The 24,747-nt window shown below is 39.8% G+C and overlaps 1 protein-coding gene across 7 annotated transcripts in view; it reads right to left on the bottom strand.

Moving 5' to 3' along the window:
- RABGAP1L (RAB GTPase activating protein 1 like) overlaps nt 1-24,747 on the bottom strand; it is a 448,545-nt gene that overhangs the window by 383,174 nt on the left and 40,624 nt on the right. For 6 of the 7 annotated variants that reach the window (XM_037035334.1, XM_037035336.1, XM_037035337.1 and 3 more), the window contains 4 exons: nt 12,976-13,146; nt 11,354-11,546; nt 8,222-8,432; nt 4,449-4,623 (listed from right to left, as the gene is read on the bottom strand). In XM_037035334.1, coding sequence (XP_036891229.1) covers nt 4,449-4,623; nt 8,222-8,432; nt 11,354-11,546; nt 12,976-13,113 — 717 coding nt within the window. In that variant the 5' untranslated portion in view covers nt 13,114-13,146. Of the gene's footprint in view, nt 1-4,448; nt 4,624-8,221; nt 8,433-11,353; nt 11,547-12,975; nt 13,147-13,241; nt 13,266-24,747 lie in introns of those variants that run through there. The other variant, XM_037035338.1, reaches the window with a different exon arrangement.

Below are 24,747 nucleotides of genomic sequence, written 5' to 3'. Positions count from 1 at the left end.
ACATTCCACACTACTACACACACACACACAAAATAATGCACTAGAACAGGCTTTTTCTTGGCAGAAAGCAAAGGTTTATTGACCAATACAGTACAATCTTTCCCCAGAAGGCAGCACCTACAGAAAGCACTAGTTAAACACAAAACTACACAGAGATTGTTGCTGCTGCTACTGTTGTGTTGTTCCTGAAGGCGTGGGGAGGACGGCGCGTGTAGCTGTGTGGAAAGGAGACACACCAAACCCTAACTCTGGTGGAAGTTTGAATAACTTTTATTTTCTTTTCTTATTACAGTGTTTCCCAAATTCTCAAATACATATTACATGTTAACAGTTTTTTTAAAAGCGCCATCAAACAAAAAGGTATTTACTTAAGATAAATGGCATAGGCAATTTTTCCAAAACAAACCCTTTTCACTAATACTGATGAAAGAAAATCAACTCTTTTAAAAGCACCGTATGTCAGTGTCTGGTGGGTACTAGGTTTATTGGGGGGAATTGCTTGATTAAATTATATAAATGTGCAACCACTTTGCTGTACATCTGAAACTAATACAATATTAAATTTAAATTATAGTTAAGATACATAATAAGAAATAAAAACACCATATGTCAAGAAAATACTAACCTAAGAAATAAATGTAGAAAAATCAATCTATAGCACTGGCTGGTGTAGCTCAGTGGATTGAGCCTACGAACCACACGATCAGGGTTCGATTCCCAGTCAGGGCACATGCCTGCGTTGCAGGCCAGTTCCCGGTTCCCGGCAGGGGACACATGAGAGGCAACCATACATTGATATTTCTCTCTCTCTCTCCTTCCCTTCCCCTCTAAGATAAATAAATTAAATCTTTTAAAAAAGTCAATCTACAAAATATACCCAGAAAGATATTTGTTAAAATTTTAAAAACATCTTGTTCAAATATGTAAATGACTTAAAGGGACTAAAATAAGAAGCATATCATACCAAAAAAAGAAAACTTAAAAAAAAACTTAAATCTATTTAAGGAAATGTTTTTCCTTAAAAATCTATTAGATTTTTTTTCTAAAAATTTATTTAGAAATCTATTTTTCTAAGAAAAAATGCCAACAGCGAAGTTTAATTAATTTCCAAACTAATGTATTTTGCTAAAATAACATCTCAATAAATATGTTTTAAAATATTCTTCCATGTGAGGAACAGGGTCTTACTCAATACATAGCAGCATGTTAGCAATACTAAGAAAAACCTGTGCATTAAGAATGAAGATCTTCCCAATGACGCTTCTGCTATTTACCACGAAATGTCTCTGAGTGCCTAATACCAGATGATAACAACCATGCTTCTGAAACATAACACTGAGAATTGTTCGTAATGAATAAGTATGTTAAAACATACAAACAAAGCAATCAAAATCTGTTTTGAAGAAAATGATTAACCTGACTAATGGAAATAAATTCTTAAAGCATCAATTAAGCCTGTTAAAGTATCTTTAAAAACAGATGGCATCGGAAGAGGTGCCTCCTTGGCTTTTTTCTCTAAGCTTCCTGACATTTTGCTTCTTTCAACAGACGCCCAGCCATCACTCTCCGGTATGAGGATGCCCTGCGTCAGGCATCTTCTGGTTGGGTTCCCAACTCCCCGCCGTAGACAACTGAGACTCACTCCCGCGAGTCCTGCCGCACATCCAGGTGGTGAGTCAGAAGCGTGCTACCCTTCAGTGGGGCCGTGACCCCTAGTCCTGTGCCACAGGTCCAACACAGCCATCGCCTTCACCAGGTTCCCCTCCGCCACAGCCAGTGCCTGCTGCTGATGGGCTCTACGGTGAAGTAAGGCCAGGAGAGTGACAGCTGGTGGTGGTAGCCATGCTGTTTCCCCTACTTGAGAAGACAGCTTCTTGTCTGTAACGGATTTCTTCCTGTCTCATCCAGGGACCCTGAAAACAAGGGTAAACAAATTAATAAGCAGCACCACTACACAGTACACATGTAAGCAATAAGATGTCTATCACCTGCTCCTGAGCTGCCATGGCCAGTGCTCTGTGGCCATCAAGAGGGGCCCAAATACTAAAGACTAACGTTATCCCTCTACCACAGCACAAGAAACTTCCGGGAATCAATCAACCAGACAGATGGTAGATCCAAGGAAAAGACTTCAGATTAACCAAAGGGTAATTATGTTCCAAGGGGAGAGGAAGATGCTGGACATCTTCTCTAAAAGGTATGGTGCAACCCAAAGGCAGGTGGGATGCAAGCTCTGTGGCCAGTCAAGCCCTTTATAAAGCATAACTGAACGGCAGAAACCCACATCTGCCTGTTACTGAAAATCACACGGGGCTTCAGAGTCAGAGACTCCCACTGGAAACCCAGCTCCATCGTCTGTTCTAGCCTTGAGATAATCGAAGGGTAACCACTCAACTTCTCAGCCAAACCAGAGCACTTCTGGGAATAAAATGGAGTGCCATTAATGATACACCTGAACAGGCATAAACTAGGCCAGCTCCAGGCAAAGAGGAGCATGAGATCGCTGGTTTAAATACATACTATGTCATAGAGATGTGATGCGGATTGAGTAAATGTTTAGCACTGTGCCTGGCATGAGCTCTATATTTATACTAGGCTATTTTCATTTAAAAATGACTTCCTGTAACAAAGTCTAAGGACAATTATCATATATGTCCCCTTCAAACAATGAATTTTACCACCAATGCCCCATAATGTAACACTCTGAAAAATGAACTCTAAAAAATAATAGTCATAGCAATTCTTGAACATCAAAAAAAAATACATGGACATCACTTTTTCACAACCTGAAGAGTACCAAGTATCCTCTCTAGAAATATGATTAGTACTACTTAATACCACATCCAAAAGGGTAAGGCCAAGAATACCCCAGTTTTTCCCACTGCTTTCCCACGGCTAAAGCTCTCACAAATGACGATTGCCCCACCCACAAACAAGTGACGCTACAACCCCCCCGGAGTGTCGTACCATCACAGTCAGGAAGAATGCTCGCAGCCGGGTCCCTTTCACTTGCTTCTGCCACAGCGTTTCCGCCTCCCCGAGCAGCAGGTGTCCACCTCTTCTAAGTTCACTTCCTTTCTGTTGAGTGTCAATCTTCCGGAAACCACGCAGGCATGCTAAATGCTGGCTGCCAGCGTGAAAGGCCAGCACATCTGCTTCCCCACTTCTGCAGTGGGGTTGTAAGGACAAGAAACAGACCCCCTCATTCACAAACACACAAATTCTTTCCTACTATTCATAGTCACTGCCTCCTATGTGACAGGCACACTGGTACTCATTCACTCTCCTATCACCCGGTTGGTCATGTAGTCCGAGTGTGCACATAAATGTTGGGATGAAGGAGATTCGGAACTACTTCTCACACAGGCACGGGTTCTGGCAGAGAACTCCTGGGACAGCAACCTAAATGACGTGTGTCTGCGCGTGTTCATTTTGGTGTTCAGGGGATAAGGATGGCACAGCCATCGTGCTTAGTATCAAACGCACAGAAACCTGTGTTTCTAAGAGTTCTCATGCTCTGGCCTGAAACAAGCTCTCGGAACTCCTGTTAATACAATGATTTATTTATGTTTCACAGCAAGAGCAAGGAGAAGAACTGCAACATTCAACATTTTCTGCTCACCATTTGTATTCTCCAAAGCACACACACTGGAGACCTTGCTCATCCACAGCCATTGACTAAGGCCTAAGAACTGAGGTTCAAACGGTGCGATTTCTTTCTAATTTGGGGAGAATTGAACAGATGCAGAATAGAGGGAAATTTCCCCACTTATTTAACAGCCACTTGATTCTGAACTACGTCTCTAGTCTTAAAAGAAACCACCACTTAAGCATGGCTAAAAGGACGTCCTGGCCCCTCTGACGGCCTTCAATTGGACACCCCGGCTGTATGCGAGCATTTGTATGTTTAACTGGCTCAGTTCTCTAGAGCAAAGGTCAGCCTCTACATGAGTGCACATGACAAATAATCACTCGTGAAACCACAGAGCTCTACTAAACCAACTCAGTAAAATATTCAAGTGCAAGCAACACACAACCATGGTGCCTAACAGAGGAAAAGGTATTGTCGGAGGCACTTTTGGAAGTCACATGGACCAGCAGGCTTACGAAAAATAACAAAAGATGTGCAAAAATGCTCCCCCTTTCTAAGTCGGGCAGTGACTACCGAGCTGGGTGGGAGGAAAACCAGCTAGGCGGCCTTTCCTGCTCTACCTGGTAGGCCACCCGTCTTACCTGCGATGCCCCTTTTGGGTACAGTCATCAGGCTTGGCTTTCCACAGTCAGTTCTTTGCCATTTACAAACATGAACTTTCTCTCTAGAAATAAACTCCAAATTTATAAAATATGGTGTATGGTCATACATACAGATTTATCTAACAGCGAGACTAGGGCTCAAAAATATTACCCTACTTCTTCTCTATAGCGAATTGCAAATATGCTATACTTACTGCCTCTTTAATTTCACAGGTGAAAACATGTATCTGAAATTCTTCTGAACCGTGGGAACTCTCTGTGAATGCAAAGCAATTGCTCTCTGTTGTCCCGTCATGTCCACGTGCACAGAACAGCACCTTGTAGATTGGGAAAGAGGCTATCTCCACATTGCTGGCCTGCTCTATGATTCTGCAGAGCAGTGATGAAAAACGAAATAAAACAGTAACTATCAAAGAACAAGGCAAACAGTTCTACTACACCAATAACATATAAACATAATCACCTTAAAATCACAAAATAAACCAGAACAATGCAAGAAAACAAATTATCTTCACATGTATAGGTATATATGTGTGTATATATAATGTACATGTATATATACTTGCTATATGTGTGTACATGTATGTACATATATGTACATACACACACACAAATTCTTCATATTCTTTTGACAATTACTTCATCTTTATGCTTTCTATTATAAGCACAGGTAAGTAGATAACATTAAGAGGCATTCTGAGCCCTGGCCAGGTAGCTCAGTTGATTAGAACATTGTCCTGATATGCCAACTTTGCAGGTTTGTTCTCCAGTCAGGGCACATACAAGAAGCAACCAATGAATAGATAAACAAGTGGAATAAATTAATGTTTCTGTCTGTCTGTCTGTCTATCTCTCGACCCTCCCCGCCTTTCCTGTCTCTAAAATCAATACATAAAAGAAATTATTTTAAAAATAAAAATTAGGGACTTGCGCCAAGACGGAGGCATAGGTGGAAACACTGTGCCTTCTCCCACAACCAAGTTTGAATACAACAAAGGTTTAGTAAACAAAGACACAGGCAAAGAACAGAAAACTGAACTATATGGAAATCCGACAAAAACGAACCATTCAACCAGACCAGTAAGAGGGGCGGAGCCAGCAGCAGAGCAGGGTTGGGCAGGAAGGATCCCCCACCCAGGCGACCCAGGTGTACAGGCAGCCGAGGTAGCATCTCGGACCCAGTGAGGGTGCAGGGCAGGCTGACCACGGTCACACATTCACACACAGATAAACCAGCAGAGGAGTGAGCAATGAGACAGACCGCGCAGCCCCGGTGGTGGGAGGAGGTGGAGGGGACCAGGGGATCGCCATTGATTTCCTTTGACCCCGCCCCCACATACAGCATCACAACCCAGCGACTGAGTTGTCCCACCCTGGTGAACACCTAGGGCTCCAGTCCTCATACATAACAGGCACAAACAGTCCAAAATATGGCTCAAGAAGAACTCAAAGCCCCAGAGCCGATAACTCTAAGCGATCAAGAAATAGCGAACCTCTCAGATGCACAGTTCAAAACACTGGTGACCAGGACGCTCCCAGAACTGGTTGATTATAGTCACAAATTAGAGGAACGTATGAAGGCTAAACTAATTGAAATGAAGGGAAATGCACAGGAAAGTGGGACTCAAATCAATGGAGTGGACCAGAAGGAAGAATGAAACATCTAACCAGAAAAGAATGAAGAAATGAGAATTAAAAAAAATGAGGAGAGGCTTAGGAACCTCCAGGACATCTTTAAATGTTCCAACATCTGAATTATAGGGGTACCAGAAGGGAAAAAGAAACAGCCATGAGTGGAAACGTTATTTGAACAAATAATAAAGGAGAACTTCCCCTGTCTGGCAAAGGAAATAGACTTCCAGGAAATCCAGGAAGCTCAGAGAGTCCCAAAGAAGCTGGACCCAAGAAGGAACACACCAAGGCACATCATAATTACATTGTCCAGCCCTGGCTGGTATAGCTCAGTGGATTGAGCACGGGCCTGCGAACCAGAGGATCGCAGTTAGACTCCCAGTCAGGGCACATGCCTGGGTTGCAGGCCAGTTCCCGGCAGGGGACACACGATACATTGTGTGTCCTCGGCAGAGGCAACCATACATTGATATTTCTCTCCCTCTCTCCTTCCCTTCCCCTCTAAAGATAAATAAATAAAATAAAAATTACATTGTCCAAGATTAAAATGAAGGAGAGAATCCTAGAAGCAGCAAGAGATAAGGGGACAGTTACCTACAAAGGAGTACCCATCAGACTGTCAGTGGATTTCTCAAAAGAGACCTTACAGGCAAGAAGGGGCTGGAAAGAAGTATTCCAAGTCATGAAATCCAAAGACCTACAGCCAAGATTGCTTTATCCAGCAAAACTTTCATTTAGAATGGAAGGACAGATAAAGTGCTTCTCAGATAAGGTCAAGTTCAAGGAGTTCATCATCACCAAGCCCTTATTATATGAAATGCTAAAGGGACTTATCTAAGAAAAAGAAGATGAAAAATATGAACAATGAAAGGACAGCAAACTCACAGTTATCAACAACCACACCTAAAACAAAAGCAAACCAAGAGGACGGCTAGATCAGGAGCGAAACCACAGAAATGAAGAACACATGGAGGGTTAGCAATAGGGGAGTGGGAGGAGGAGAAGGGGGGAGAAGGTGCAGAAAATAGAATACAGAGTAAGTAGAAAATAGATGGGGGGGACAAGAATAGCAGGGGAAATATAGAATCTAAAGAACTTGGGACGCATGGTAATAAACTAAAGGGGGGGAATGGTGGGGGAGGGGGTGTGCAGGGTGGAGGGGAATGAAGGGGGGAGTAGAACAATAACTGCAATGGTATAATCAATAAAATATATTTTTAAAAAAACAAAAAAATTAAATTAAAATTAAAAAATGGCATTTTTGACATTTTAAGAGCTATTACACAAGCAATATATCTACAAAACCATATCCTAAAAAATTCAAAGCACTTTTTACCAAAATCTTTTCATTTATATTGCTATTATTTTGGCACTCAGAACTTCGCTAACATTTTTTCACATTCTAAACTTTAGAGAATGAGACAAATCAAAAGGGGTTTTAAAAAGATGAAATCAAGATTAAATCAGCCTTGAGGGGAAAACATAGGTTCAGAACACATTCAACCTAATTTCCTAGACCTGGTACATTTATTTGCTCATTCAGCAAACACCCACTGAAAACCTGGTCCAGATACCACTCCAGACACTAAAGCTACAGCAGGGAAAAATGCAAATAACCTGCTCCTATGGAGCTAATGTGCAATGAAGAAGAAACAAATAAGCAAACAAATACGAGGCGGGGCAAAAGCAGGTTTACAGTTGTTCCTATGGTATTAACAAACAATAATATAAGAATAAACTGCTTCACCTACTCACAACTGTAACCCTACTTTTGCCCCACCCTGCATAAAACACAATGTCAAGGCAAGGCAAAGTGCTCTGAAGGAAAAAAAGACCCAGGGAGGGGAAAGACTATAATCACAGTGCGACTGAGGGTCACTGGAGGGCCAGACGTGGGAGAGTAACACCTGATTTACATGCAAAGAAATTCAAGGTCCAAATGACATTAAATATTATTCCTGACTAAGCATAACAGAGAAAGCCATTCTGTTTCCTTCCAGTCTGATACCAAGAGCTTAAAACCTGGGGCTCACTTCCGTTCTCTGAACCACTGTTATGTGACCAGGTGAAGGCAGGTTTTTACGCTCCTTCAGAATAGAGAAACAGAAACTATAGGTATTTACAGTTGTATTTCCATTGATAATGTTCTAAGCATAATTCTGCAAATACCCCTTGCAAATAAGGAACACGATCTAAGCCTACACATGTTTACACTGTATGTCTACAGAGTAAAAATGAATTAACACTAAGTCCTAGGCCTGATTTATGATACAATATCATCACCACCATCTAAACTCTGCACAATGTCGAAGAGGGGAAAGGAGATTGAGCTCACCTCACAGAACCTTCGGGAACATTTGGCACATACAGAGTAACAGGAAATGGGTATTGACTGGAAGACTTCATAGTTGCCATTGCCCGTAAAGCCTCCACCTCATTCCGTGGGGAAGAAACCTTCATACATCCTAAGTAGGTCAGTTTGTTAAATAAAACACTATCTTCTTCAGGTAACCCACTTGGAGAAGATGGCCTGGGTGCAGAAATTTCTGGAGAAAAAAAAATGCTCAAAAGTCAATACCAAATTTCACAGTGTAATTCTGCCTATTGCCCCAAAACAAATGAAAAATTGTAAAGAAAATTTATGTCTCTGTTTTCATTTTTTAAATATTTATCCTCCACCTTAATTCAGAGTTCTAGAATTAGCCATTTTAAACATCCACATCTCTCAAAGTACTATCTTACTTAGCTATAACTTGTCTAGAGAAAAAGAAAAAATGCTAAGCTTTAAATTTAAAAAAATAAAAACATGGAGTTCAAACGATATAGAACAATAAGGAGAAAAAACAACACTAAGAGTTTGAATTAGGCTAAAAGACAATGAGGATTAAATAAAACTAAAACCAGTTAAAAATAAAATAAAACCAATTAAAAGTTTCTCTTAGCTGTAAAGATCCTACACGGCACCAAATTCAAAGAGAACCTACTTCCCTAAGCAAAAGTAATGTTAAGATGTTACATCTCATACCAGTAACAATAAAAGTCAAGCTTCTTACCTTGTTCTTTCCTGGCTTGCTGGCTTCTATAAACTATGTAAGTATTCCAACAGAAATTTTTCCCTCAAAATAATTATTATTTTGATGAACAATCCTATGATTGCTTCCCCCAATTCTCCCCCCACCCCACCATTAATGAGCGTCTTTAAACAACAACAAAAAAATTAACTCACTTTTTTTCTAAGCACAGCATACAGCAAAGGCCACTCTCCCCATGCCCACCTATAACCTACACTCAGCTAGTCTCCACCTCCTCCCATTACCCATAACCATGTTGCACAAAATTAGGCTAAAAGCAAAAATAGTGAAAAAATACTGAAAGTAAACAGAAAAACAGCATGTTAAAGGAGAGACACATGAGTGATTCAAAAGACTGCAGATTTCTCATCAGAAACTATGGAGACAAGAATCTAGATGCATTTCAAAGAAAGAGACAAGCTAGCTTTCTTTTATAAGGGCACTAATCCCGATCCAGAGGGCTCTGCCCTCACAACCTAATCACCTTCCAAAGACCCCATCTCCTAATTCCACCACCATGGGGGTTAGGGTCTCAATACATGGACTTAGGAGAGGACACAACATTTAGCCCATAGCACAGCATGCCTTTTTATTAAAAATAAAAATAAAAATAGAAAAGAATACTAAAAACTTACTTGTAAAACAAAGGAAATTCTTATCCACTGAGATCTTCAGCAGAAGATACATTTTTCAAAATGTATTTAGCATAACTGGGTGTTGAGATGACAAAAAAGGCACACAATGCACAGTGTCCATCAAATATGCTCAGGAATCAGAATCGTAATAGCTACGCCAATGCAAAGGAGAGCTGATTCCAACAACCCACTAGAGCTACATTAGAATATAAAAAGTATTTCTTCCCTTCTATTACTATATTAACCAAAAAATAACAATTATATAAATGTTAGTATCAGTATCCTTTGGGTTTTTGGGGAGGGGTAGGAATGTAAGAAACTCACAAGAAAAAGTAAAGCACAATAAATCACATAATCTTTCATGTTCCTTCAGTTAATAACTACAAAAATTAATGGTAAGGTTTGTTTCCAATGTTGTATTTTTAATTTACATATACACATAATTTTATACATATATGTATATATATATACTTTTTCTCAATGAGTATGACTATATGCTGAGACCTATGAGTCTTTATAGTGAATCACCACAAAACCAGAGGGTCTTCTTGGGGACCCCCAACACAGTGCAAATGTCTTCTCCTGGCCTGTCTTTTAACCATATTACTTAAGGTACCTTTTCCAATCAGAAGACTGAAGTTTTTATGTATTAAAATATAACCACAACGTCCTTTCTGATTTGGGTTTTCCCACCCTGACAACCACAAAAATATTCTCCCACATCTTCCTCTTATAGATTTATTTTTCACATTTAAATATTTGATCCACTAGGAAGAAGTTTTGTATGTAGTGTAAGTTAGGGCTATAATGGCCCTACTGTGTAGCACTCTGGTCTGTATCTACCTACCCCTCCCCGACACCAACATTCAAACAGACTATAAGTGCCCTAAGCCAATCAGGATAATCTCACCTCCTCTGTCAGAGTGACTTGATGAGGGTCCTGAATGCAACCAAGGCCTACACCTGTCAGTTCCTGTCATTCCCCTGACCACCAGAAAATGTTTTCTTTGGTCCAATTACAGCAAAACTCAAAACTTTTGTTCAATGGGTAAGAGAACAGAGTCTTTCTGCCACCAGGCATGAGCTGGTCACCTGGCCTTAATTTTCAGTTTCTGCTAACTACTTTTCATCCACAAAGGAAGTTGGTTAAGGAAAAAGGTGACATGAAAAAGAGCAAAACTGAATAGTTCACAAAGAAACACTACAAAAGCCAGATAAAACCACACCGCTAGTGTTTAAAACAGCTGAAGCAGAGTTGGATTTGGTTTCATTTGGCTTTTCTTCACCCATAACTATTTTGATTTATAAGCTGGTATTCCTACTACAAATCTTACTCATTTATGATGGGCTGATTATTTAATACACTGATGGAATTGATAATGGTATTTTACTTAGAATTTTCACAAATTATAATTTAAAACAATTGACGGCAAACTGAGTAAAAAGGCCCATCATATAAAAGACTGTCCAGTATACTTCTGAGACCCAAGAATTTATTCGTTTGTTCAGTAAGTATTTGTTGAGGGCCTACTATGTGCCAAGTACTATGGGTAAAATGAAGACCCAGCCATTCTCAAAGAACATTGAGACTGACTGCACAGGTAGAGAAACAAACAGAAACATATGAACCAAAGTGGGAGCTCTCAACCAGCACTGAGAAGCTGGTGGCCCTAATCTTAAAAACAGCTAAACAGGATTTTAAACTTTTCATTATGATTTTAACTCTTTTTTCTTCTGGTTTATATGAGTTCAGGACAGTACCTGTATTTGATGGATCCAAAACTAACTGAAGAGATGGCTTAGTTGTTTGGCTGGCTGAAACCCCTCCGGAGGAATGGTCCGCAGTACCACTGGGACTCTGACAATCAGCAAGAAGGCTGCTTTGCCCTTTCTCAGAATCTCTCAAAATCTCTTCCATGGCTTTTTCCAATTGTTCATCACCATTAGAAACTATCTACAGGACAAAGCAAAACAATTCTGTTTCAATCATATTATGTCCTGGAGCTGGGTGAAAATATTTCATTTATGGAAGAAATTAAAATGATCCAAATATTTAAATTTAAATAGAGTTAATGAATATCAAGAATTTATACAGTTGTATCTAATTTCACTACATATAATATAAAATCTTGAATTATAAATGCAGCTAAATTAGAGGATCATTAGTTTCAGAAAAGGATTCCTCAGAAAACACTTCAAGCAGTTTCCAATTATATCTGATCCAAGAACTTGTTTATACAGATTTCTTTTCGTTTTCTTTTTCTTTTTTCTTTTTCTTTTTTTGGAACACACTCCAGAATCAAGTAATCTTAACCGTATGTGTTTTAGAGAGAAAAATAGGTAAGTTTAACTATAAAGTGTCTATTGTGAATATCATTTAAAAGGTCATATTTCTTACCATAGTATAAACATATTTATGATTTCTTTATAAATTTTGTTTGCTAGCTGCCAAGAGGAGTATCGCTAATTCCCTTGCATTTAAGTTATTAACTCATGTTCTTCTTAAAAACACAAAAGAGAAAAAACCTAAGTAAAATCTTAAATTAAATACATTAATAATAAAATACCATTATTTAAAGGAATTTAAGTAGTTACTTATTTAAATAGACATTTAAATAACACCATTGATTATTTTAATAAAACTATATATTTTCAACATAATATAAAATGGGTATTTACTAATCTGGTTTTTATATAATTGTATTAGATTTATGTACTAATATACCTTTGATGCCATGGTTTAAACAGAATAACAATTATTAAGAAACTTGTAGCATTTTTTACTAATCTCTCTATTCCTGTTTCCAGGTGGGTATGCAATTGTCATGTATATACACCTAGGTTTGTTTGCTTCCTTTTCTTTGAGGGAGGAAAGGCGACACAGAATGAAACAGAAAAAGGAACACATCCAAATAAAAAACTCAACTCAACATATAAGACACACACTTAAGAAGGATGTACACACGCCAACTGTTAAGTCACATACAAGAATGTTACCAGATGACTTAAAACCATAATGAAAAGTCTCTGTAAAGTAAAACATAACTATTTATATAATCAACTTTAACCTAGCAATAACAGAAACAAAAATATCCAAATAAGTTAAACTTACGTAAGATTTAACCAGTAAGTCTAATTCCCAATTCTTTTTCTTCTCCTCTTCTACTCCTTCTTTTTAAATTCCAGATTAAGAGATAAATAACCACAAGGGGGAAAAAACTTCAAAAATATACGAACCAAATGATGTGCCTCTAGATGAATCAAACATTGATTCTATTCTCTCAGTCAGTACCTGAGGAAAACCCTTTTGATTTTATCCATCTCCTTTCACTTAACGAAAACAAACAAAATTTAAAATAGTGCCATTTGTGGAAAAGAACTACCTTCAGTTCAGGTTTCCCTTCATCTTCGGCAGCGGCATCGTCTGCATGCTGAGGGACCAGAACAAACTCCTCACTGTTCAGTGCAGCCACGGAACCCGACGACCCAGTAACCTTCTGTAACGAAGCTCTGACCTCCATTTCTGTCCTGCGAGCGTCTCTTCCCACATCCACCTGGTCGAAACCACAGGGATTAAAAAAAATCTAAATATGAGCCAATCAACCCTCTGCCATTAAAAATGATTCATGTGAACAATAATTCTGCTCACCACGTAATTATCTCAAAACTAGGGAAGCCACCCTCTTAGACTGGGCCACATAATGGACATGCACTCTCTTCACCCTGAGCTTCCAGACTCAAAGAACCATATTGTTCCCTGAAAAACGAACACAAACCTGCCCATAACTCAACTAAACAGACTTTCTACTGTTTACCTCTATTTTTCTCCTAGAAATACTGCTTTTGTTCAATTTAATAAAGAAGAAATAAATAAGCATGATGCCAGAAGTATCTACAAATTCACACACACGACACATTTGCTGAAATTATTCTGTAATTAAATCTAAATGCCTCCTCAAGATGACATAATAATACTTTAAAATATCTTTATGCCACTAAAGTTAATTAACTAATACACAATCCAACACCCTAAGCCACGTATCTTTTCTTTTCCAGACACATTACCACTTATCAGTCCAACGGGGAAGAAAGGTCAAAGCTTTCGCACTATATTCATACAGCAAACAATGTTACAGTAATCGAACACAGTGTAACTAACTCTGTTTTCTGGGTAGGTCTCTATGCCACAGAAACTCCACATTCTCCAAATACGGACACAATGAACGTGAATACTACAGAAGAGACACTGCACCCAGCACCGGGCTACAGGAGCGAACGGGCAGACAAGCTGCCAGCTCTCCCCTCCTAGAGCTGAGATCTAGCGAGAAAACAAGCAATGAGACACACAGGGTAACTCCAAATCACTCTGAAGGCCACAGAGATAGTAAAAGAGGATAATGTGACACAGGGTAAGCTTAGCAGTAAAGTGTGTAGGGACAACTGTAAGTAAGGTGGTAGGAAAGGACTCTCTGAAAGGGAAATATTTGACAGAAACCTGAAAGACAATAAAAGGACCATATACTGCACAATCGGCTCAGTGACCAAAGGCGTAATGGCAGAGAGGGGTAGGATAAGCAGACCAGGGCTAAGGCCTTATAACTACAGAAGTCTGCTGATTCGTGTCTAAAATTCCCTTAGCAATGTTCTTTTTTTCTCTATCTAACTCAGTACTTGTTCATTGCAGCATATACATATAGCTGCAGTATCTCATTTTGCCACTAGGTGACACTAACACCATTACTCTTGGGCAACCAAAAAATTACATATGTGTATATGTGTGTATATATACAGAAAACACATATCCAGCTTTGTTACACTTTTACAAATTAATTACTTCCTAACTTTATCAAATATCAAAACATCCATTAATATCAAAATAAAGACTAATTATACTCCTAGGCTAGTGTAATAAGATAGCCATAATTTATTTGTTAGACGTATTAACATCCTTCCTTTTTAAAAAATTTTTTTTTCATTTTTAAAGGTTTTATTTATTTTTAGAGAGACAGGAAGGGAGGGAGAAAGAAAGGGACAGAAACATCAATATATGGTTGCCTTTCATGTGGCCCTCACTGGGGACCTGGCCCCCAACCCAGGCATGTGCCCTGGCTGGGAATCGTGTGCCCAGCGACCCTCTGGTTCACAGCTGGCACTCAATCCACTGAGCCACACCAGCCAGGGCAATATCCTTCCTTTTAAAAACCCTTCAAGTACATTCACCTATCCTCTCAAATTTTTCTCACTTTCTATGTTATATGTTTCGGAAAATGCCATGTGTTAGAAGCCATGCCTTGACCCTTCAAGACTGCCCCATGAACCCTTGGTTGCCAAGACACTACACACTCCAGGTGTTCTTTGTGTGGCCAATCTTTGTCCAGGTCCTTTTCAGCTGCCACTTCTGTACGTAGTAACGTCTACATGTTAGAAATTCCCCAAGTTCAGGTCCTGGGCTTTTTTCTGATTCCTTGCCACGTACTCTATTATCTCTCACTGTGATGGATTTTAATACCATCTATATGCTCACTGTGTCCCAAATTTCTATCCCAACCCAAATGTCTCCACTAAACTCCTGATTTGGAACCCAACTCTCTACTTGATACTTCCATTTGGAATTCTTTTTTTAAAATATTTTATTTATTTATCTTTAGAGGGGAAAGGAAGGAGAGAGGAAGAGAAACATCAATGTATGGTTGCTTCTTGTGCATCCCCTGCTGGGAACTGGCCCCTGCCGGGAACTGGCAACCCAGGCACGTGCCCTGACTGGGAGTCGAACCACAATCGTCTGGTTCGCAGGCCCGAGCTCAATCCACTGAGCTACACCAGCCAGGGCCTGGAATTCTTATCAATAACTTAAATGTGACCTAAATGGAATCCCTAACGGTTTCTTCAAACTTGTTTCTCATTCAGATTTCCCATTTCAATAACACCGCCTTCTACCAAGTTGCTCAAACAAGAAATCTGGATCTCATCCCCAACTCATCTCTACTTCTTCATTCCTCATCCAAGCATGTCAGCCCCACCTCTAAAATAAACCCCACACCTACCAGACTAATACAAGCAATGTTCTCATCTGCATAAGTCTCCTAACCTGTCTTCTTCCTCCAGTCTTCTCCTCCCTAATCTACTCTTTACAGAGCTCCCAGAGAACACATTTAGAAATACACTGGATTACATTAAAACTGCAGACTACAGGCTTTTCACTAAAATCCAAACGAAGTCCAAACTCCTTGACAGAATTTGCAAGGCCCAACACACCCTCACCTCCATCACTTTATCTCTTCAGCTCTCTAATCACAGAAATCTCAGGACCACATTAGGGCCTTAGCTCTTGCCTACTACCTTCATATAACTAACTCCTAGTGCCATCAGCTTTCATCCACTCATCAAACAAACACTTAATGAGTCCCTACTATGTGCTAGAAACTATAATGGGGACTGCAGACTAAATGATGAGTAAGACAAATGTAATCCTGGTATTCCTAAAACTAGTGTTTTTTTGTTGTTGTTGTTCATCTTTACTGTATTTTTTCCATTATCATTTAGTCCTCTTCTGTCCCTTCCTCCCACCAATCACCACACTGCTGTCCATGTCCATGAGCCCTTTCTCCTTCCTGCTTACTCCCTCTACCCCCCAGTCCTCCCCCTACCATTAACTGTCATCTACTCCCCATCTGAGTCTGTCCCCATTTTCCTTGTTAGTTCAGCTTGTTCATTAGATTCCACATATGAGTGGAATCATATGGTATTTGTCTTTCTCTGACTGGCTTATTGCACTTCGCATAATACTCTCCAGATCCATCCATGCTGTTGCAAAAGGTAACATTTTCTTCTTTTTTATAGTTGAGTAGTATTCCATTGTGTAAATGGTCCATAGTTGCTCTATCCATCCATCTACTTACTGATGGACACTTGGGCTGCCTCTATGTCTTGGCAATTATAAACAACACTGCAATGAACATAAGGGTGCTTATGTCCTTTTGAATTAATGTTTTGGGTTCCTCTGGATATATTCCCAGAAGTGAGATCACTAGTTCAAAAGGCAGATCCATTTTTAATGTTTTGAGGCATCTCCACACTACTTTCCATAGTAGCTACACAAAGCTGTATTCCCCACAACAGTGCAAAAGGGTTCCCCTTTATCCACACTCTTGCCAACATTTGTTGTGTGTTGACTTATTGATGGTAGACAATCTGACAGGTGTGACATGATACTGTGGTTTTAATCTGCATTTCTCAGGTGATTAGTGACACTGAGCAACTTTTCATATTATCTATTGGCCACCTGTATGTCCCCTTTGGATAAGTGTCTATTCGGTCAGGTCCTTTGCCCATTTTTAACTGGACTTTTAATGTATTTTATTGATTACGTTAATACAGTTGTTCCAATTTTCCACCTTTGCCCCCTCCAACTGGGTATCCCCCTTCCCTCCAGCAATCCCCCCCTGTTGTTCATGTCCATGTGTTGTGCATGTAAGTTCTTTGGCTTCTCCATTTCCTACACTATTCTTTTTGTTAAGATTTTATTTATTTATCTTTAGAAGGGAAGGGAAGAAGAGAGGGAGAGAAATATCAATGTATGGTTGCCTCTCACGCGTCCCCTGCTGGGAACTGGCCTGCAACCCAGGCATGTGCCCTGACTGGGAATCGAACCGCGACCCTTTGGTTCACAGGCCCACACTCTATCCACTGAGCTATATCAGCCAGGGTTTCCTATACTATTCTTAACATCCCCCTGTCTATTTTGTACTACCAATTATGCTTCTTAATCCCTGCACCTTTCCCCCATCCTGCCCCTTTGCCCCTACCAGTTGATAACCATCCAAATGATCTCCATATCTGTGATTCTGTTCCTGTTCCGGTTGCTTGCTTTGTGGGGTTTTTCAGATTCGGTTGTTGATAGTTGTGAATTTGTTGCCCTTTTAATGTTCATAGTTTTGATCTTCCTTTTTTTCTTCAATAACTCCCCTTTAACATTTCATATAATAATGGCTTGGTGATGAATTCCTTTAGTTTTGCCTTGTCTGAGAATCACTTTATCTGCCCTTCCATTCCAAATGACAGCTTTGCTGGATAGAGTCATCTAGATTGTAGGTCCTTGCTTTTCATCACTTTGAATACTTCTTGCCAGCCCCTTCTTGCCTGCAAAGTTTCTTTTGAGAAATCAGCTGATGATGATAGTCTTATAGCAACTCCTTTATAGTAACTCTCTGCTTTTCTCTTGCTGCTCTTAAGATTTTCTCTTTACCTTTTACCTTTGGCATTTTCATTATGTGTCTTGGTGTGGGCCTCTCAGGGTCCAACTTGTTTGGCACTCTCTGTGCTTTCTGGACTTGTATGTCTATTTCCTTCGCCAAATTAGGAAAGTTTTCTTTCATTATTTTTTCAAATAAGTTTTCAACTTCTTGCTCTTCCCTTCTCCTCCTGGCACCCCTATGATTCAGATGTTGGTACATTTGAGGACATCCCAGAGGCTCCTTATACTTATACAGAGGCTCCTCGTCTTTTTCTTTTTTAATTCTTTTTTCTTCTTGCTCTTCTGGTTAAATGTTTGTTTCTTATGTTCCAAATTGTTTATTTGAATCCTGGCTTCCTACCCTCCACAGTTGGTTCCCTGTAAATTTTTCTTTATTTCACTTAATGTAGCCTTCATTTCTTATGTTGTTATCATATTCAACTAGTTCTTTGAGTATCCTAATTAGCAGTGTTTTGAACTCTACACCTGATAGGTTATCTTCATTTTATGTAGTTTTTTCTGGCATTTTGTTCTGTTCTTTCATTTAGGCCATATTTCTTTGTCTCCTCAATTTGGCAGCCTCCCTGTGTTTGTTTCTGTATATTAGGAAGACCTGCTTTGACTCCCTGTCTTAGTAGCGTGGCCTATTGTAAAAAAGGCACCTGTAAATTATGTGGGGTGGAGCCTTAGGTAATTGTTAGGACAGGCAACGTGCTTTACTGCTTTGTGGCTCTGAGTGGCAAGAGGGCTCAGAGAGGAGACAATGCCACTGCCTGGCTTCTGATGGTGTGCCTGGCACTTTGCCCCATTTCCAGTCCCTTCACCCACTGCACATATGTATGTGACATATGTGATGGCATCCTTCTAGCTGCTGCTCTGGGGCTGAATACCAGAGGGGGTGAGTATGCATAGGGTCTAAGTCCGTGAGGGCCCTTTAAGCAGAGTCTCCTGAAAATCCAGCAGTTTCCTCGCCACCCCAACTCCCACGGGCTTTTACAGCCAGAAGTATGGGGATTTATCTTCCCAGTGCTGGAACCCTGGGCTATGTGGTCTCGCCTGGGGCTGAGATCACTTGCTCCCGAGGCATCCCTCCCAGTGTTTATCTACCATACGGAATGTGGGACCACCCTCCCGTCACCTCTTCTCCACCCACCTCTGCATCTCCGCCCTCTTACCCATCTGGATGAACGTGTCCTCTTTAAATCCTTGGTTGTCAGACTTCCATACAGCTCAGTTTTCTGACAGTTCTGGGTGTCATTTGTTTCGATGTGTGGTTATAATTCTTTCTGTGATTGTGCAAGGATATGAAGTGTGTCTACCTATCCCTCCATCTTGACCAGAAGTCTGGGTTATTTTTTGGTGTTGAGTTTTGTTAAGTTCTTTATAAATTTTGGATATTAACCCCTTATCGAATGTATTGGTGAATATGTTCTCTGGTTCTGTGGTAAAGCTAACATTCTTATAGAAGAGACAGGTAATACAGAAGAAAATAAATCAGGGTCTCATACTGGAATAAGTACTACCAAAGGTGATGAGAAGGCAGGAGGCAATACGGATCCAGCTGACATTTGGGCTTGACAAGTAAGCCACAGGACGAACCAGGGAGAAAGAACTTGATGTGAGAAAGGGCTTATTGCGGAACAGAAAGGCAGTCATGACAGCTTGATCATGATGAGTATGGCTAACGGAGTAAGAAATGAGTTTGGAAAGGACAGCAGAGAAGCCTGAGGCCACTTCAAAGTTAAGACTGTCTAAATAAGATCCCCTCACCAATCCAACTCTGCTTTGTTTACCAGGGAATACTCCATGCCTGGTATAGGACACAGTAGGTATTCAATAAATGTGCGGAACAAAATGTTCTTAAAAGTACCAATCGGTTGAAAATTCTCACAAATAGCAAATGTAAAGCCGGGAGTCAAGCCAGGTATTCTGACTTCAGAGTAATGCTCTGATCTACACTGTCTTATGCTGTCTCTTAGAGTGTACTCATCCGTTGAGACCCAAGGCTCGGATTTGCACCAACACAACATCACTACGCACACCAGACCTCCTTCACTCCTTTCCGAATCAAAACTCATCTGCCTCTTACCCCAAAGCATTCCTCAGAGTTCAGTGATAAATAACCTACCAGTTAACTCTGAATTAGGGTGTTAACAGACATACACAGGTGTTCAACTCAAATTGGATTTGCAGAAGTCTTTTAAATACAGAGCCTGCTGTTCTGTGAACTCATGACTACTACGCACATTTCAACTCAGGGAGTAAAACAGAGCAGTGCACAAAAGCAAAACTACTTTTAAAGGCGTTCAGTTAAAAAGCTGCCCTATTATAACCTAAAAATTAGAATGTAAAGTCTGAAAAAGGATATTTATGTCTTGTCAGTTATAAAAACTACTGGGGACTATAATCTAGACACAAACATTTTTATTTTTAGGACATTTTAAAGGTATATGAGAATCAGGGTCAGAAAAGTTATCAGTGCTACCGAAAATCTGATACGTTTCTTCAATGCATCACCTTCTCCCCTGCTCTGAACCCAAAAACGCAATAAAAATCTTTGGCTTAACCACCCCCAAATCTGTACCAATTTTAACAAGTAAAATCCCTTTTAATTCTTACTTCAATACCACAACATTTTTGTCAAGTGAGCAATGTGTCTGAATTAGCACCTCACTCGGATGTCTAAAACTGTAATTTCACATATACTAGGAACAGCACAACCACACTCAGTAAAGTCTAACAGGAGGCTATCTCCTCCCAAAATAACCAAACGCATTCAGAAGACAAAATCATGGTACATGTGGCCCAATCTCTTTCTGTGCCAAATGTGGTTAGTCTGGTTCTTGCTTTTATATTATGTGTTTGCACCTATTCATTTTCAAGTGGCTGTTGAACTAAAATAGAAAACTGGAAAAAAAATGAGTGTAAGTCACAATTTGGTATGCTGGGAGAACCATCAGCCGTGAGGATTAGAATGACTGTAGTGGACCCATTACAAAAGTAGAAAAAGGAAATACTCTTAATTTACGATAAGAAAGTAGACACAAATAATTTAGAGCAGCATTTACCAACTGTGACCCTCTGTCCTTCGGGGAACTAAGCCAGTCCGGGGGAAACTCTCACAACCTCGGTGAACTAGCTGACCCACCCACTACTCCGGTCCTCAGGCAAAAGCCACACCAACATGTGTGTGTGCACGTACCTGTGTGTGCATGTGTGTGCCCTACCTATGAAAAGGGCACAAAGGATCTTATTAATTTATACTGCTTTTGTGGACACCTACTTTTATTTGTCCACCAATAATCTCCGAACTTTCTTTTCCAAGAATAAGGCTTCCCTCTACGCAAACACCACAGCTTTGATAGAAACCTCAACATCTTGGTTAAACAGACTGAAAGGTAAATAGTGAACCAAAACCAGACTAATCAACCCATTTCCTAAGATTTTGGACAGATCACCAAAGAGTCCATCCTGACAGTGTCTCTCTTTAGCAACAACTTTTCAGATGGAAACCAGAACTGTCAGTGGCCGTGTTTTCCCATCTGAAGAATGCCCGTACGTGGGGAGAGAGACATTGATCGACCCCAAACACAGACACGTGAGACAGTCTTACTTGAGTCCCAGCCTTTTGCTGGAGTCCCTCCCGAGGCCCAGCTCCATCTGTTCCCATTCTCAGTCTTGGGAACAGTAAATTCTACTGTTCCCTTAATTCCGTAAAATTCTCCCTTCCATAAGTTCTTTTTGCACAAGCTAGTTTAAATTGAGTTTGTCACATGAAGCCTCATGAGTCCTAATATAATTACATTCTAGCAAAAGACATACAAGCTATACTGTAACAGGTTGCCGATGGCCATATGGCTTCATACAGCAGGTATGAGAGCAGAAATCTAGGTGAAGGAAGAAGAGAGAACCTAAAAAGCTGACGCTAATTTCCCAGATAAACAGTACAGTGGGTATGATGAAAGAAAGAAAAAGTAGAGTGACTTACTTGAAATAATTATAGGAATAAAAGCAGCATAATACAAGAAGTACTCAGAGTCAAAGGGTGGTTTAAAAGACAATAGAAAAATGTTTTAGAACCAAAATATGAAACCAGCAAAGGACAAAAAGAAATTTTAAATGGTAGGCACATGATAATTATTGCTACCTAATATATATGCCTATGTCATAAAAATAAAATGTTACAGAGAAAAAAATATTTTATTTAAAAATCTGTATTAGGATGGTAAGATTTATAGGTGACTATAATTGTGGTAAGTCAGATTATTTTTACCAATTACACACAATACACTAGACAAACAGACAAAGCTAAATTCTGTATCTATTGTTGATTTGTACCTATTGGTGTACAGATGGTTACATAAACACATATTTTCATTGTCCAGGGGAACTGAGTGTGTTGAAAATGACAATGCCCTAAACAAATCTTACTGACATTGTTCACATGGAAAGAAATGTAAAGCTTCTCTATGAATAAAGATATAATTATTTAAGAGACCAGTTTATAAAATGCTTGCATGATAGTACTGTGAGCTCCTAGGTAATGAAAATGATCTTTTTTAGCTAGCCTTAAAAAAACAAATTTTATATTAAAACAAATTAGTCATGCAAGAAGAAGGAGTGAATAATTACGTTACCAAACAAATGATCCACTGTCAAAGAACATTCATGCAGCCTAAGGGCAATCATCCAAAATGACACTGTTTTCTATCTTCTCCTACTCTGAGACAGAATTAAAATGAAATGCAGAGGTAGATTCTTGAGGACTTCTTGAAACTGGTCAACATTTCCCTGAAGAGAAGACCAGCTACTGGAATTAACTGATCACCAGTGACTAATACGAAAAAAGAAACTGAAAAAGAAACAATCAACCAACCACTCAACACTGAAACGACAGCAGAACTACAAACCTACCGAAGAGCAGAGATAAGCCCAAAGACCAAATGGGTTTTCTTGAAAGTAGAAAAGAAAACCAGAGGTAAGCTAATAAAATTATGATAAAAGAGCCCTGACCAGTAAGGCTCAGTTGATTGGGCGTGGCCCCACAAAGCAAAAGGTCACTGGTTCAATTCCCGGTCAGGGCACATACCTAGGTTGCAGGTGAGGTCCCTGGTCGGAGCACATACAAGAGGCAACTAATTGATGTCTCTCTCTCTCACATAGATGTTTCTCTGCCTCTCTTTCTCCCTCCTTTCCCCTCTCTCTAAAAAATAAATAAATGAAATATTCAAAATATAACAAAAGATGTCTTTTGTGTTTTTTAATTGTCGTTCAAGTACAGTTGTCTCCATTTTCCCCCCACCACTCTCCTCCACCCCAAAAGATGTCTTTTCTTAAAATGTATACCCTACCTGAAATTAGATCATGGTGCACAACCTTGTGAAGATATTAAAAAGCCCCAACTATATACTTTAAAATGGTAAATTTGGTGGTATGTGAATGATATCTCAACAACAAGGTGTAACAAAAATTTATATGCAAATCCTCCAAAAAAGAGAAGGGATGTACAGGGTCTGGCAGAAGGAAGGCCTGCCTCAGTGGGGCTAGGGGGGTGTGTGACTGTCTCGCATGAGATGGGCAGTAACTTCACCTAAAATGTCGCATGATGTGCTTGGGTGTGATATTGTTATGTTACAGAATTGCATGCTCATGATTGTGTAATAAAATATTTTATAATTAAAAAGGGCTGTTATTTGTGCTGGACCCTGTATACATAAAATAACTTAATCACCAAAAATTTTTGTTTAGCAAGAATCTGCTATTAAGCTGTAGTTTCTGTATGTTCCAAGATGCCTTTTCTTGAAAAAGAATTCGGGGGGGGCACAAGTCACCCTAAGACGCCGTGAGATTGGAATGTCTGAATGGACATGCAAAGCCCTTGCTCACACTCCCCCTTCACAGTCTCCAGTCTGAGAGTCTAGCACGAGCCTGCTATAGCTCTGGTTCGGAGTGGCCGATCATCTGGTTTTTTTTGCATTACTCAAGGCTACTTGGTCAATTCTAGTAGCTGTAGCCTCTCCTGTGGGAAAACTGCTCCTGCCTTTGCAGACTGAAGCTGGGGGCTGGACAGCTGATCCACGGACAGCTACGTTCATACAGTAAAGAGTGACCTGCCACTTTTGAGTAGTTCTCTGCTGTCTAGGCAATACAAGTTCTAGGCTGACTTCGGCAAATACACAAATGACTATCACTTCTCCACAAAGCCTCCACATCCTCGAAACAACCCACAGAGCGGGATCTCTCTTTTCTAGGATGCATAAGGCAGAAGGCGTGTGGGGGGAGCCAGAACAGCACCTTTATCCTTAGCCAAGTTGATGTTGCTTTTACCTTTGTTCTACAAAAATAGATGAGAACATTAAAAAGGGAATACTCTAATTAGTGTTTCACCTAAAAATCATAAATAAGCAAATATTTAGCTATTATTACAAAATTTTATGTTTATGGAGAAAGCATGACTGACTTGACTGCAGACTAAGCACTCACTTCAGAGAAGCATCAGTGTCAGGGAAAAATCTAACCTGCTGGCTCATAGGGCCAAGGCAAGAAAAGACCACTGACCTGAATTATAGGCATCATGCCTATAATAATTACCATTTACTAAATATCTATGTATATATACTTCCGTAAAATCTACAAGGTAGCTATTACCCTCATTTTATGCACATGAAAACAGGATCTGTTCAAGATCACAGTGTTAGTCCATAGCCAAAGCAAAACTCAAAACCAACTCAACCCGACTCCAAAGATCCCTCTTTTTTTCCACTAAGGAAAGATGCCTCTCAAAAGAAAATTTTTACAATAATAATCTCTAACATCTATCAAGTGCTTATTTTATACTATGCATTTTATATTATATACCATCTCATTTAACCCTTACAATATACGGTAGAGTTAATATGAAGAGACAACAAAATACTGACTT

The sequence above is a fragment of the Sturnira hondurensis genome, unplaced genomic scaffold, assembly GCF_014824575.4.
Source record: "Sturnira hondurensis isolate 20B ecotype Veracruz unplaced genomic scaffold, ASM1482457v3 Scaffold0022215, whole genome shotgun sequence".
Lineage (NCBI taxonomy): Eukaryota > Metazoa > Chordata > Mammalia > Chiroptera > Phyllostomidae > Sturnira > Sturnira hondurensis.
This window is presented reverse-complemented; position numbering and strand designations above follow the sequence as displayed.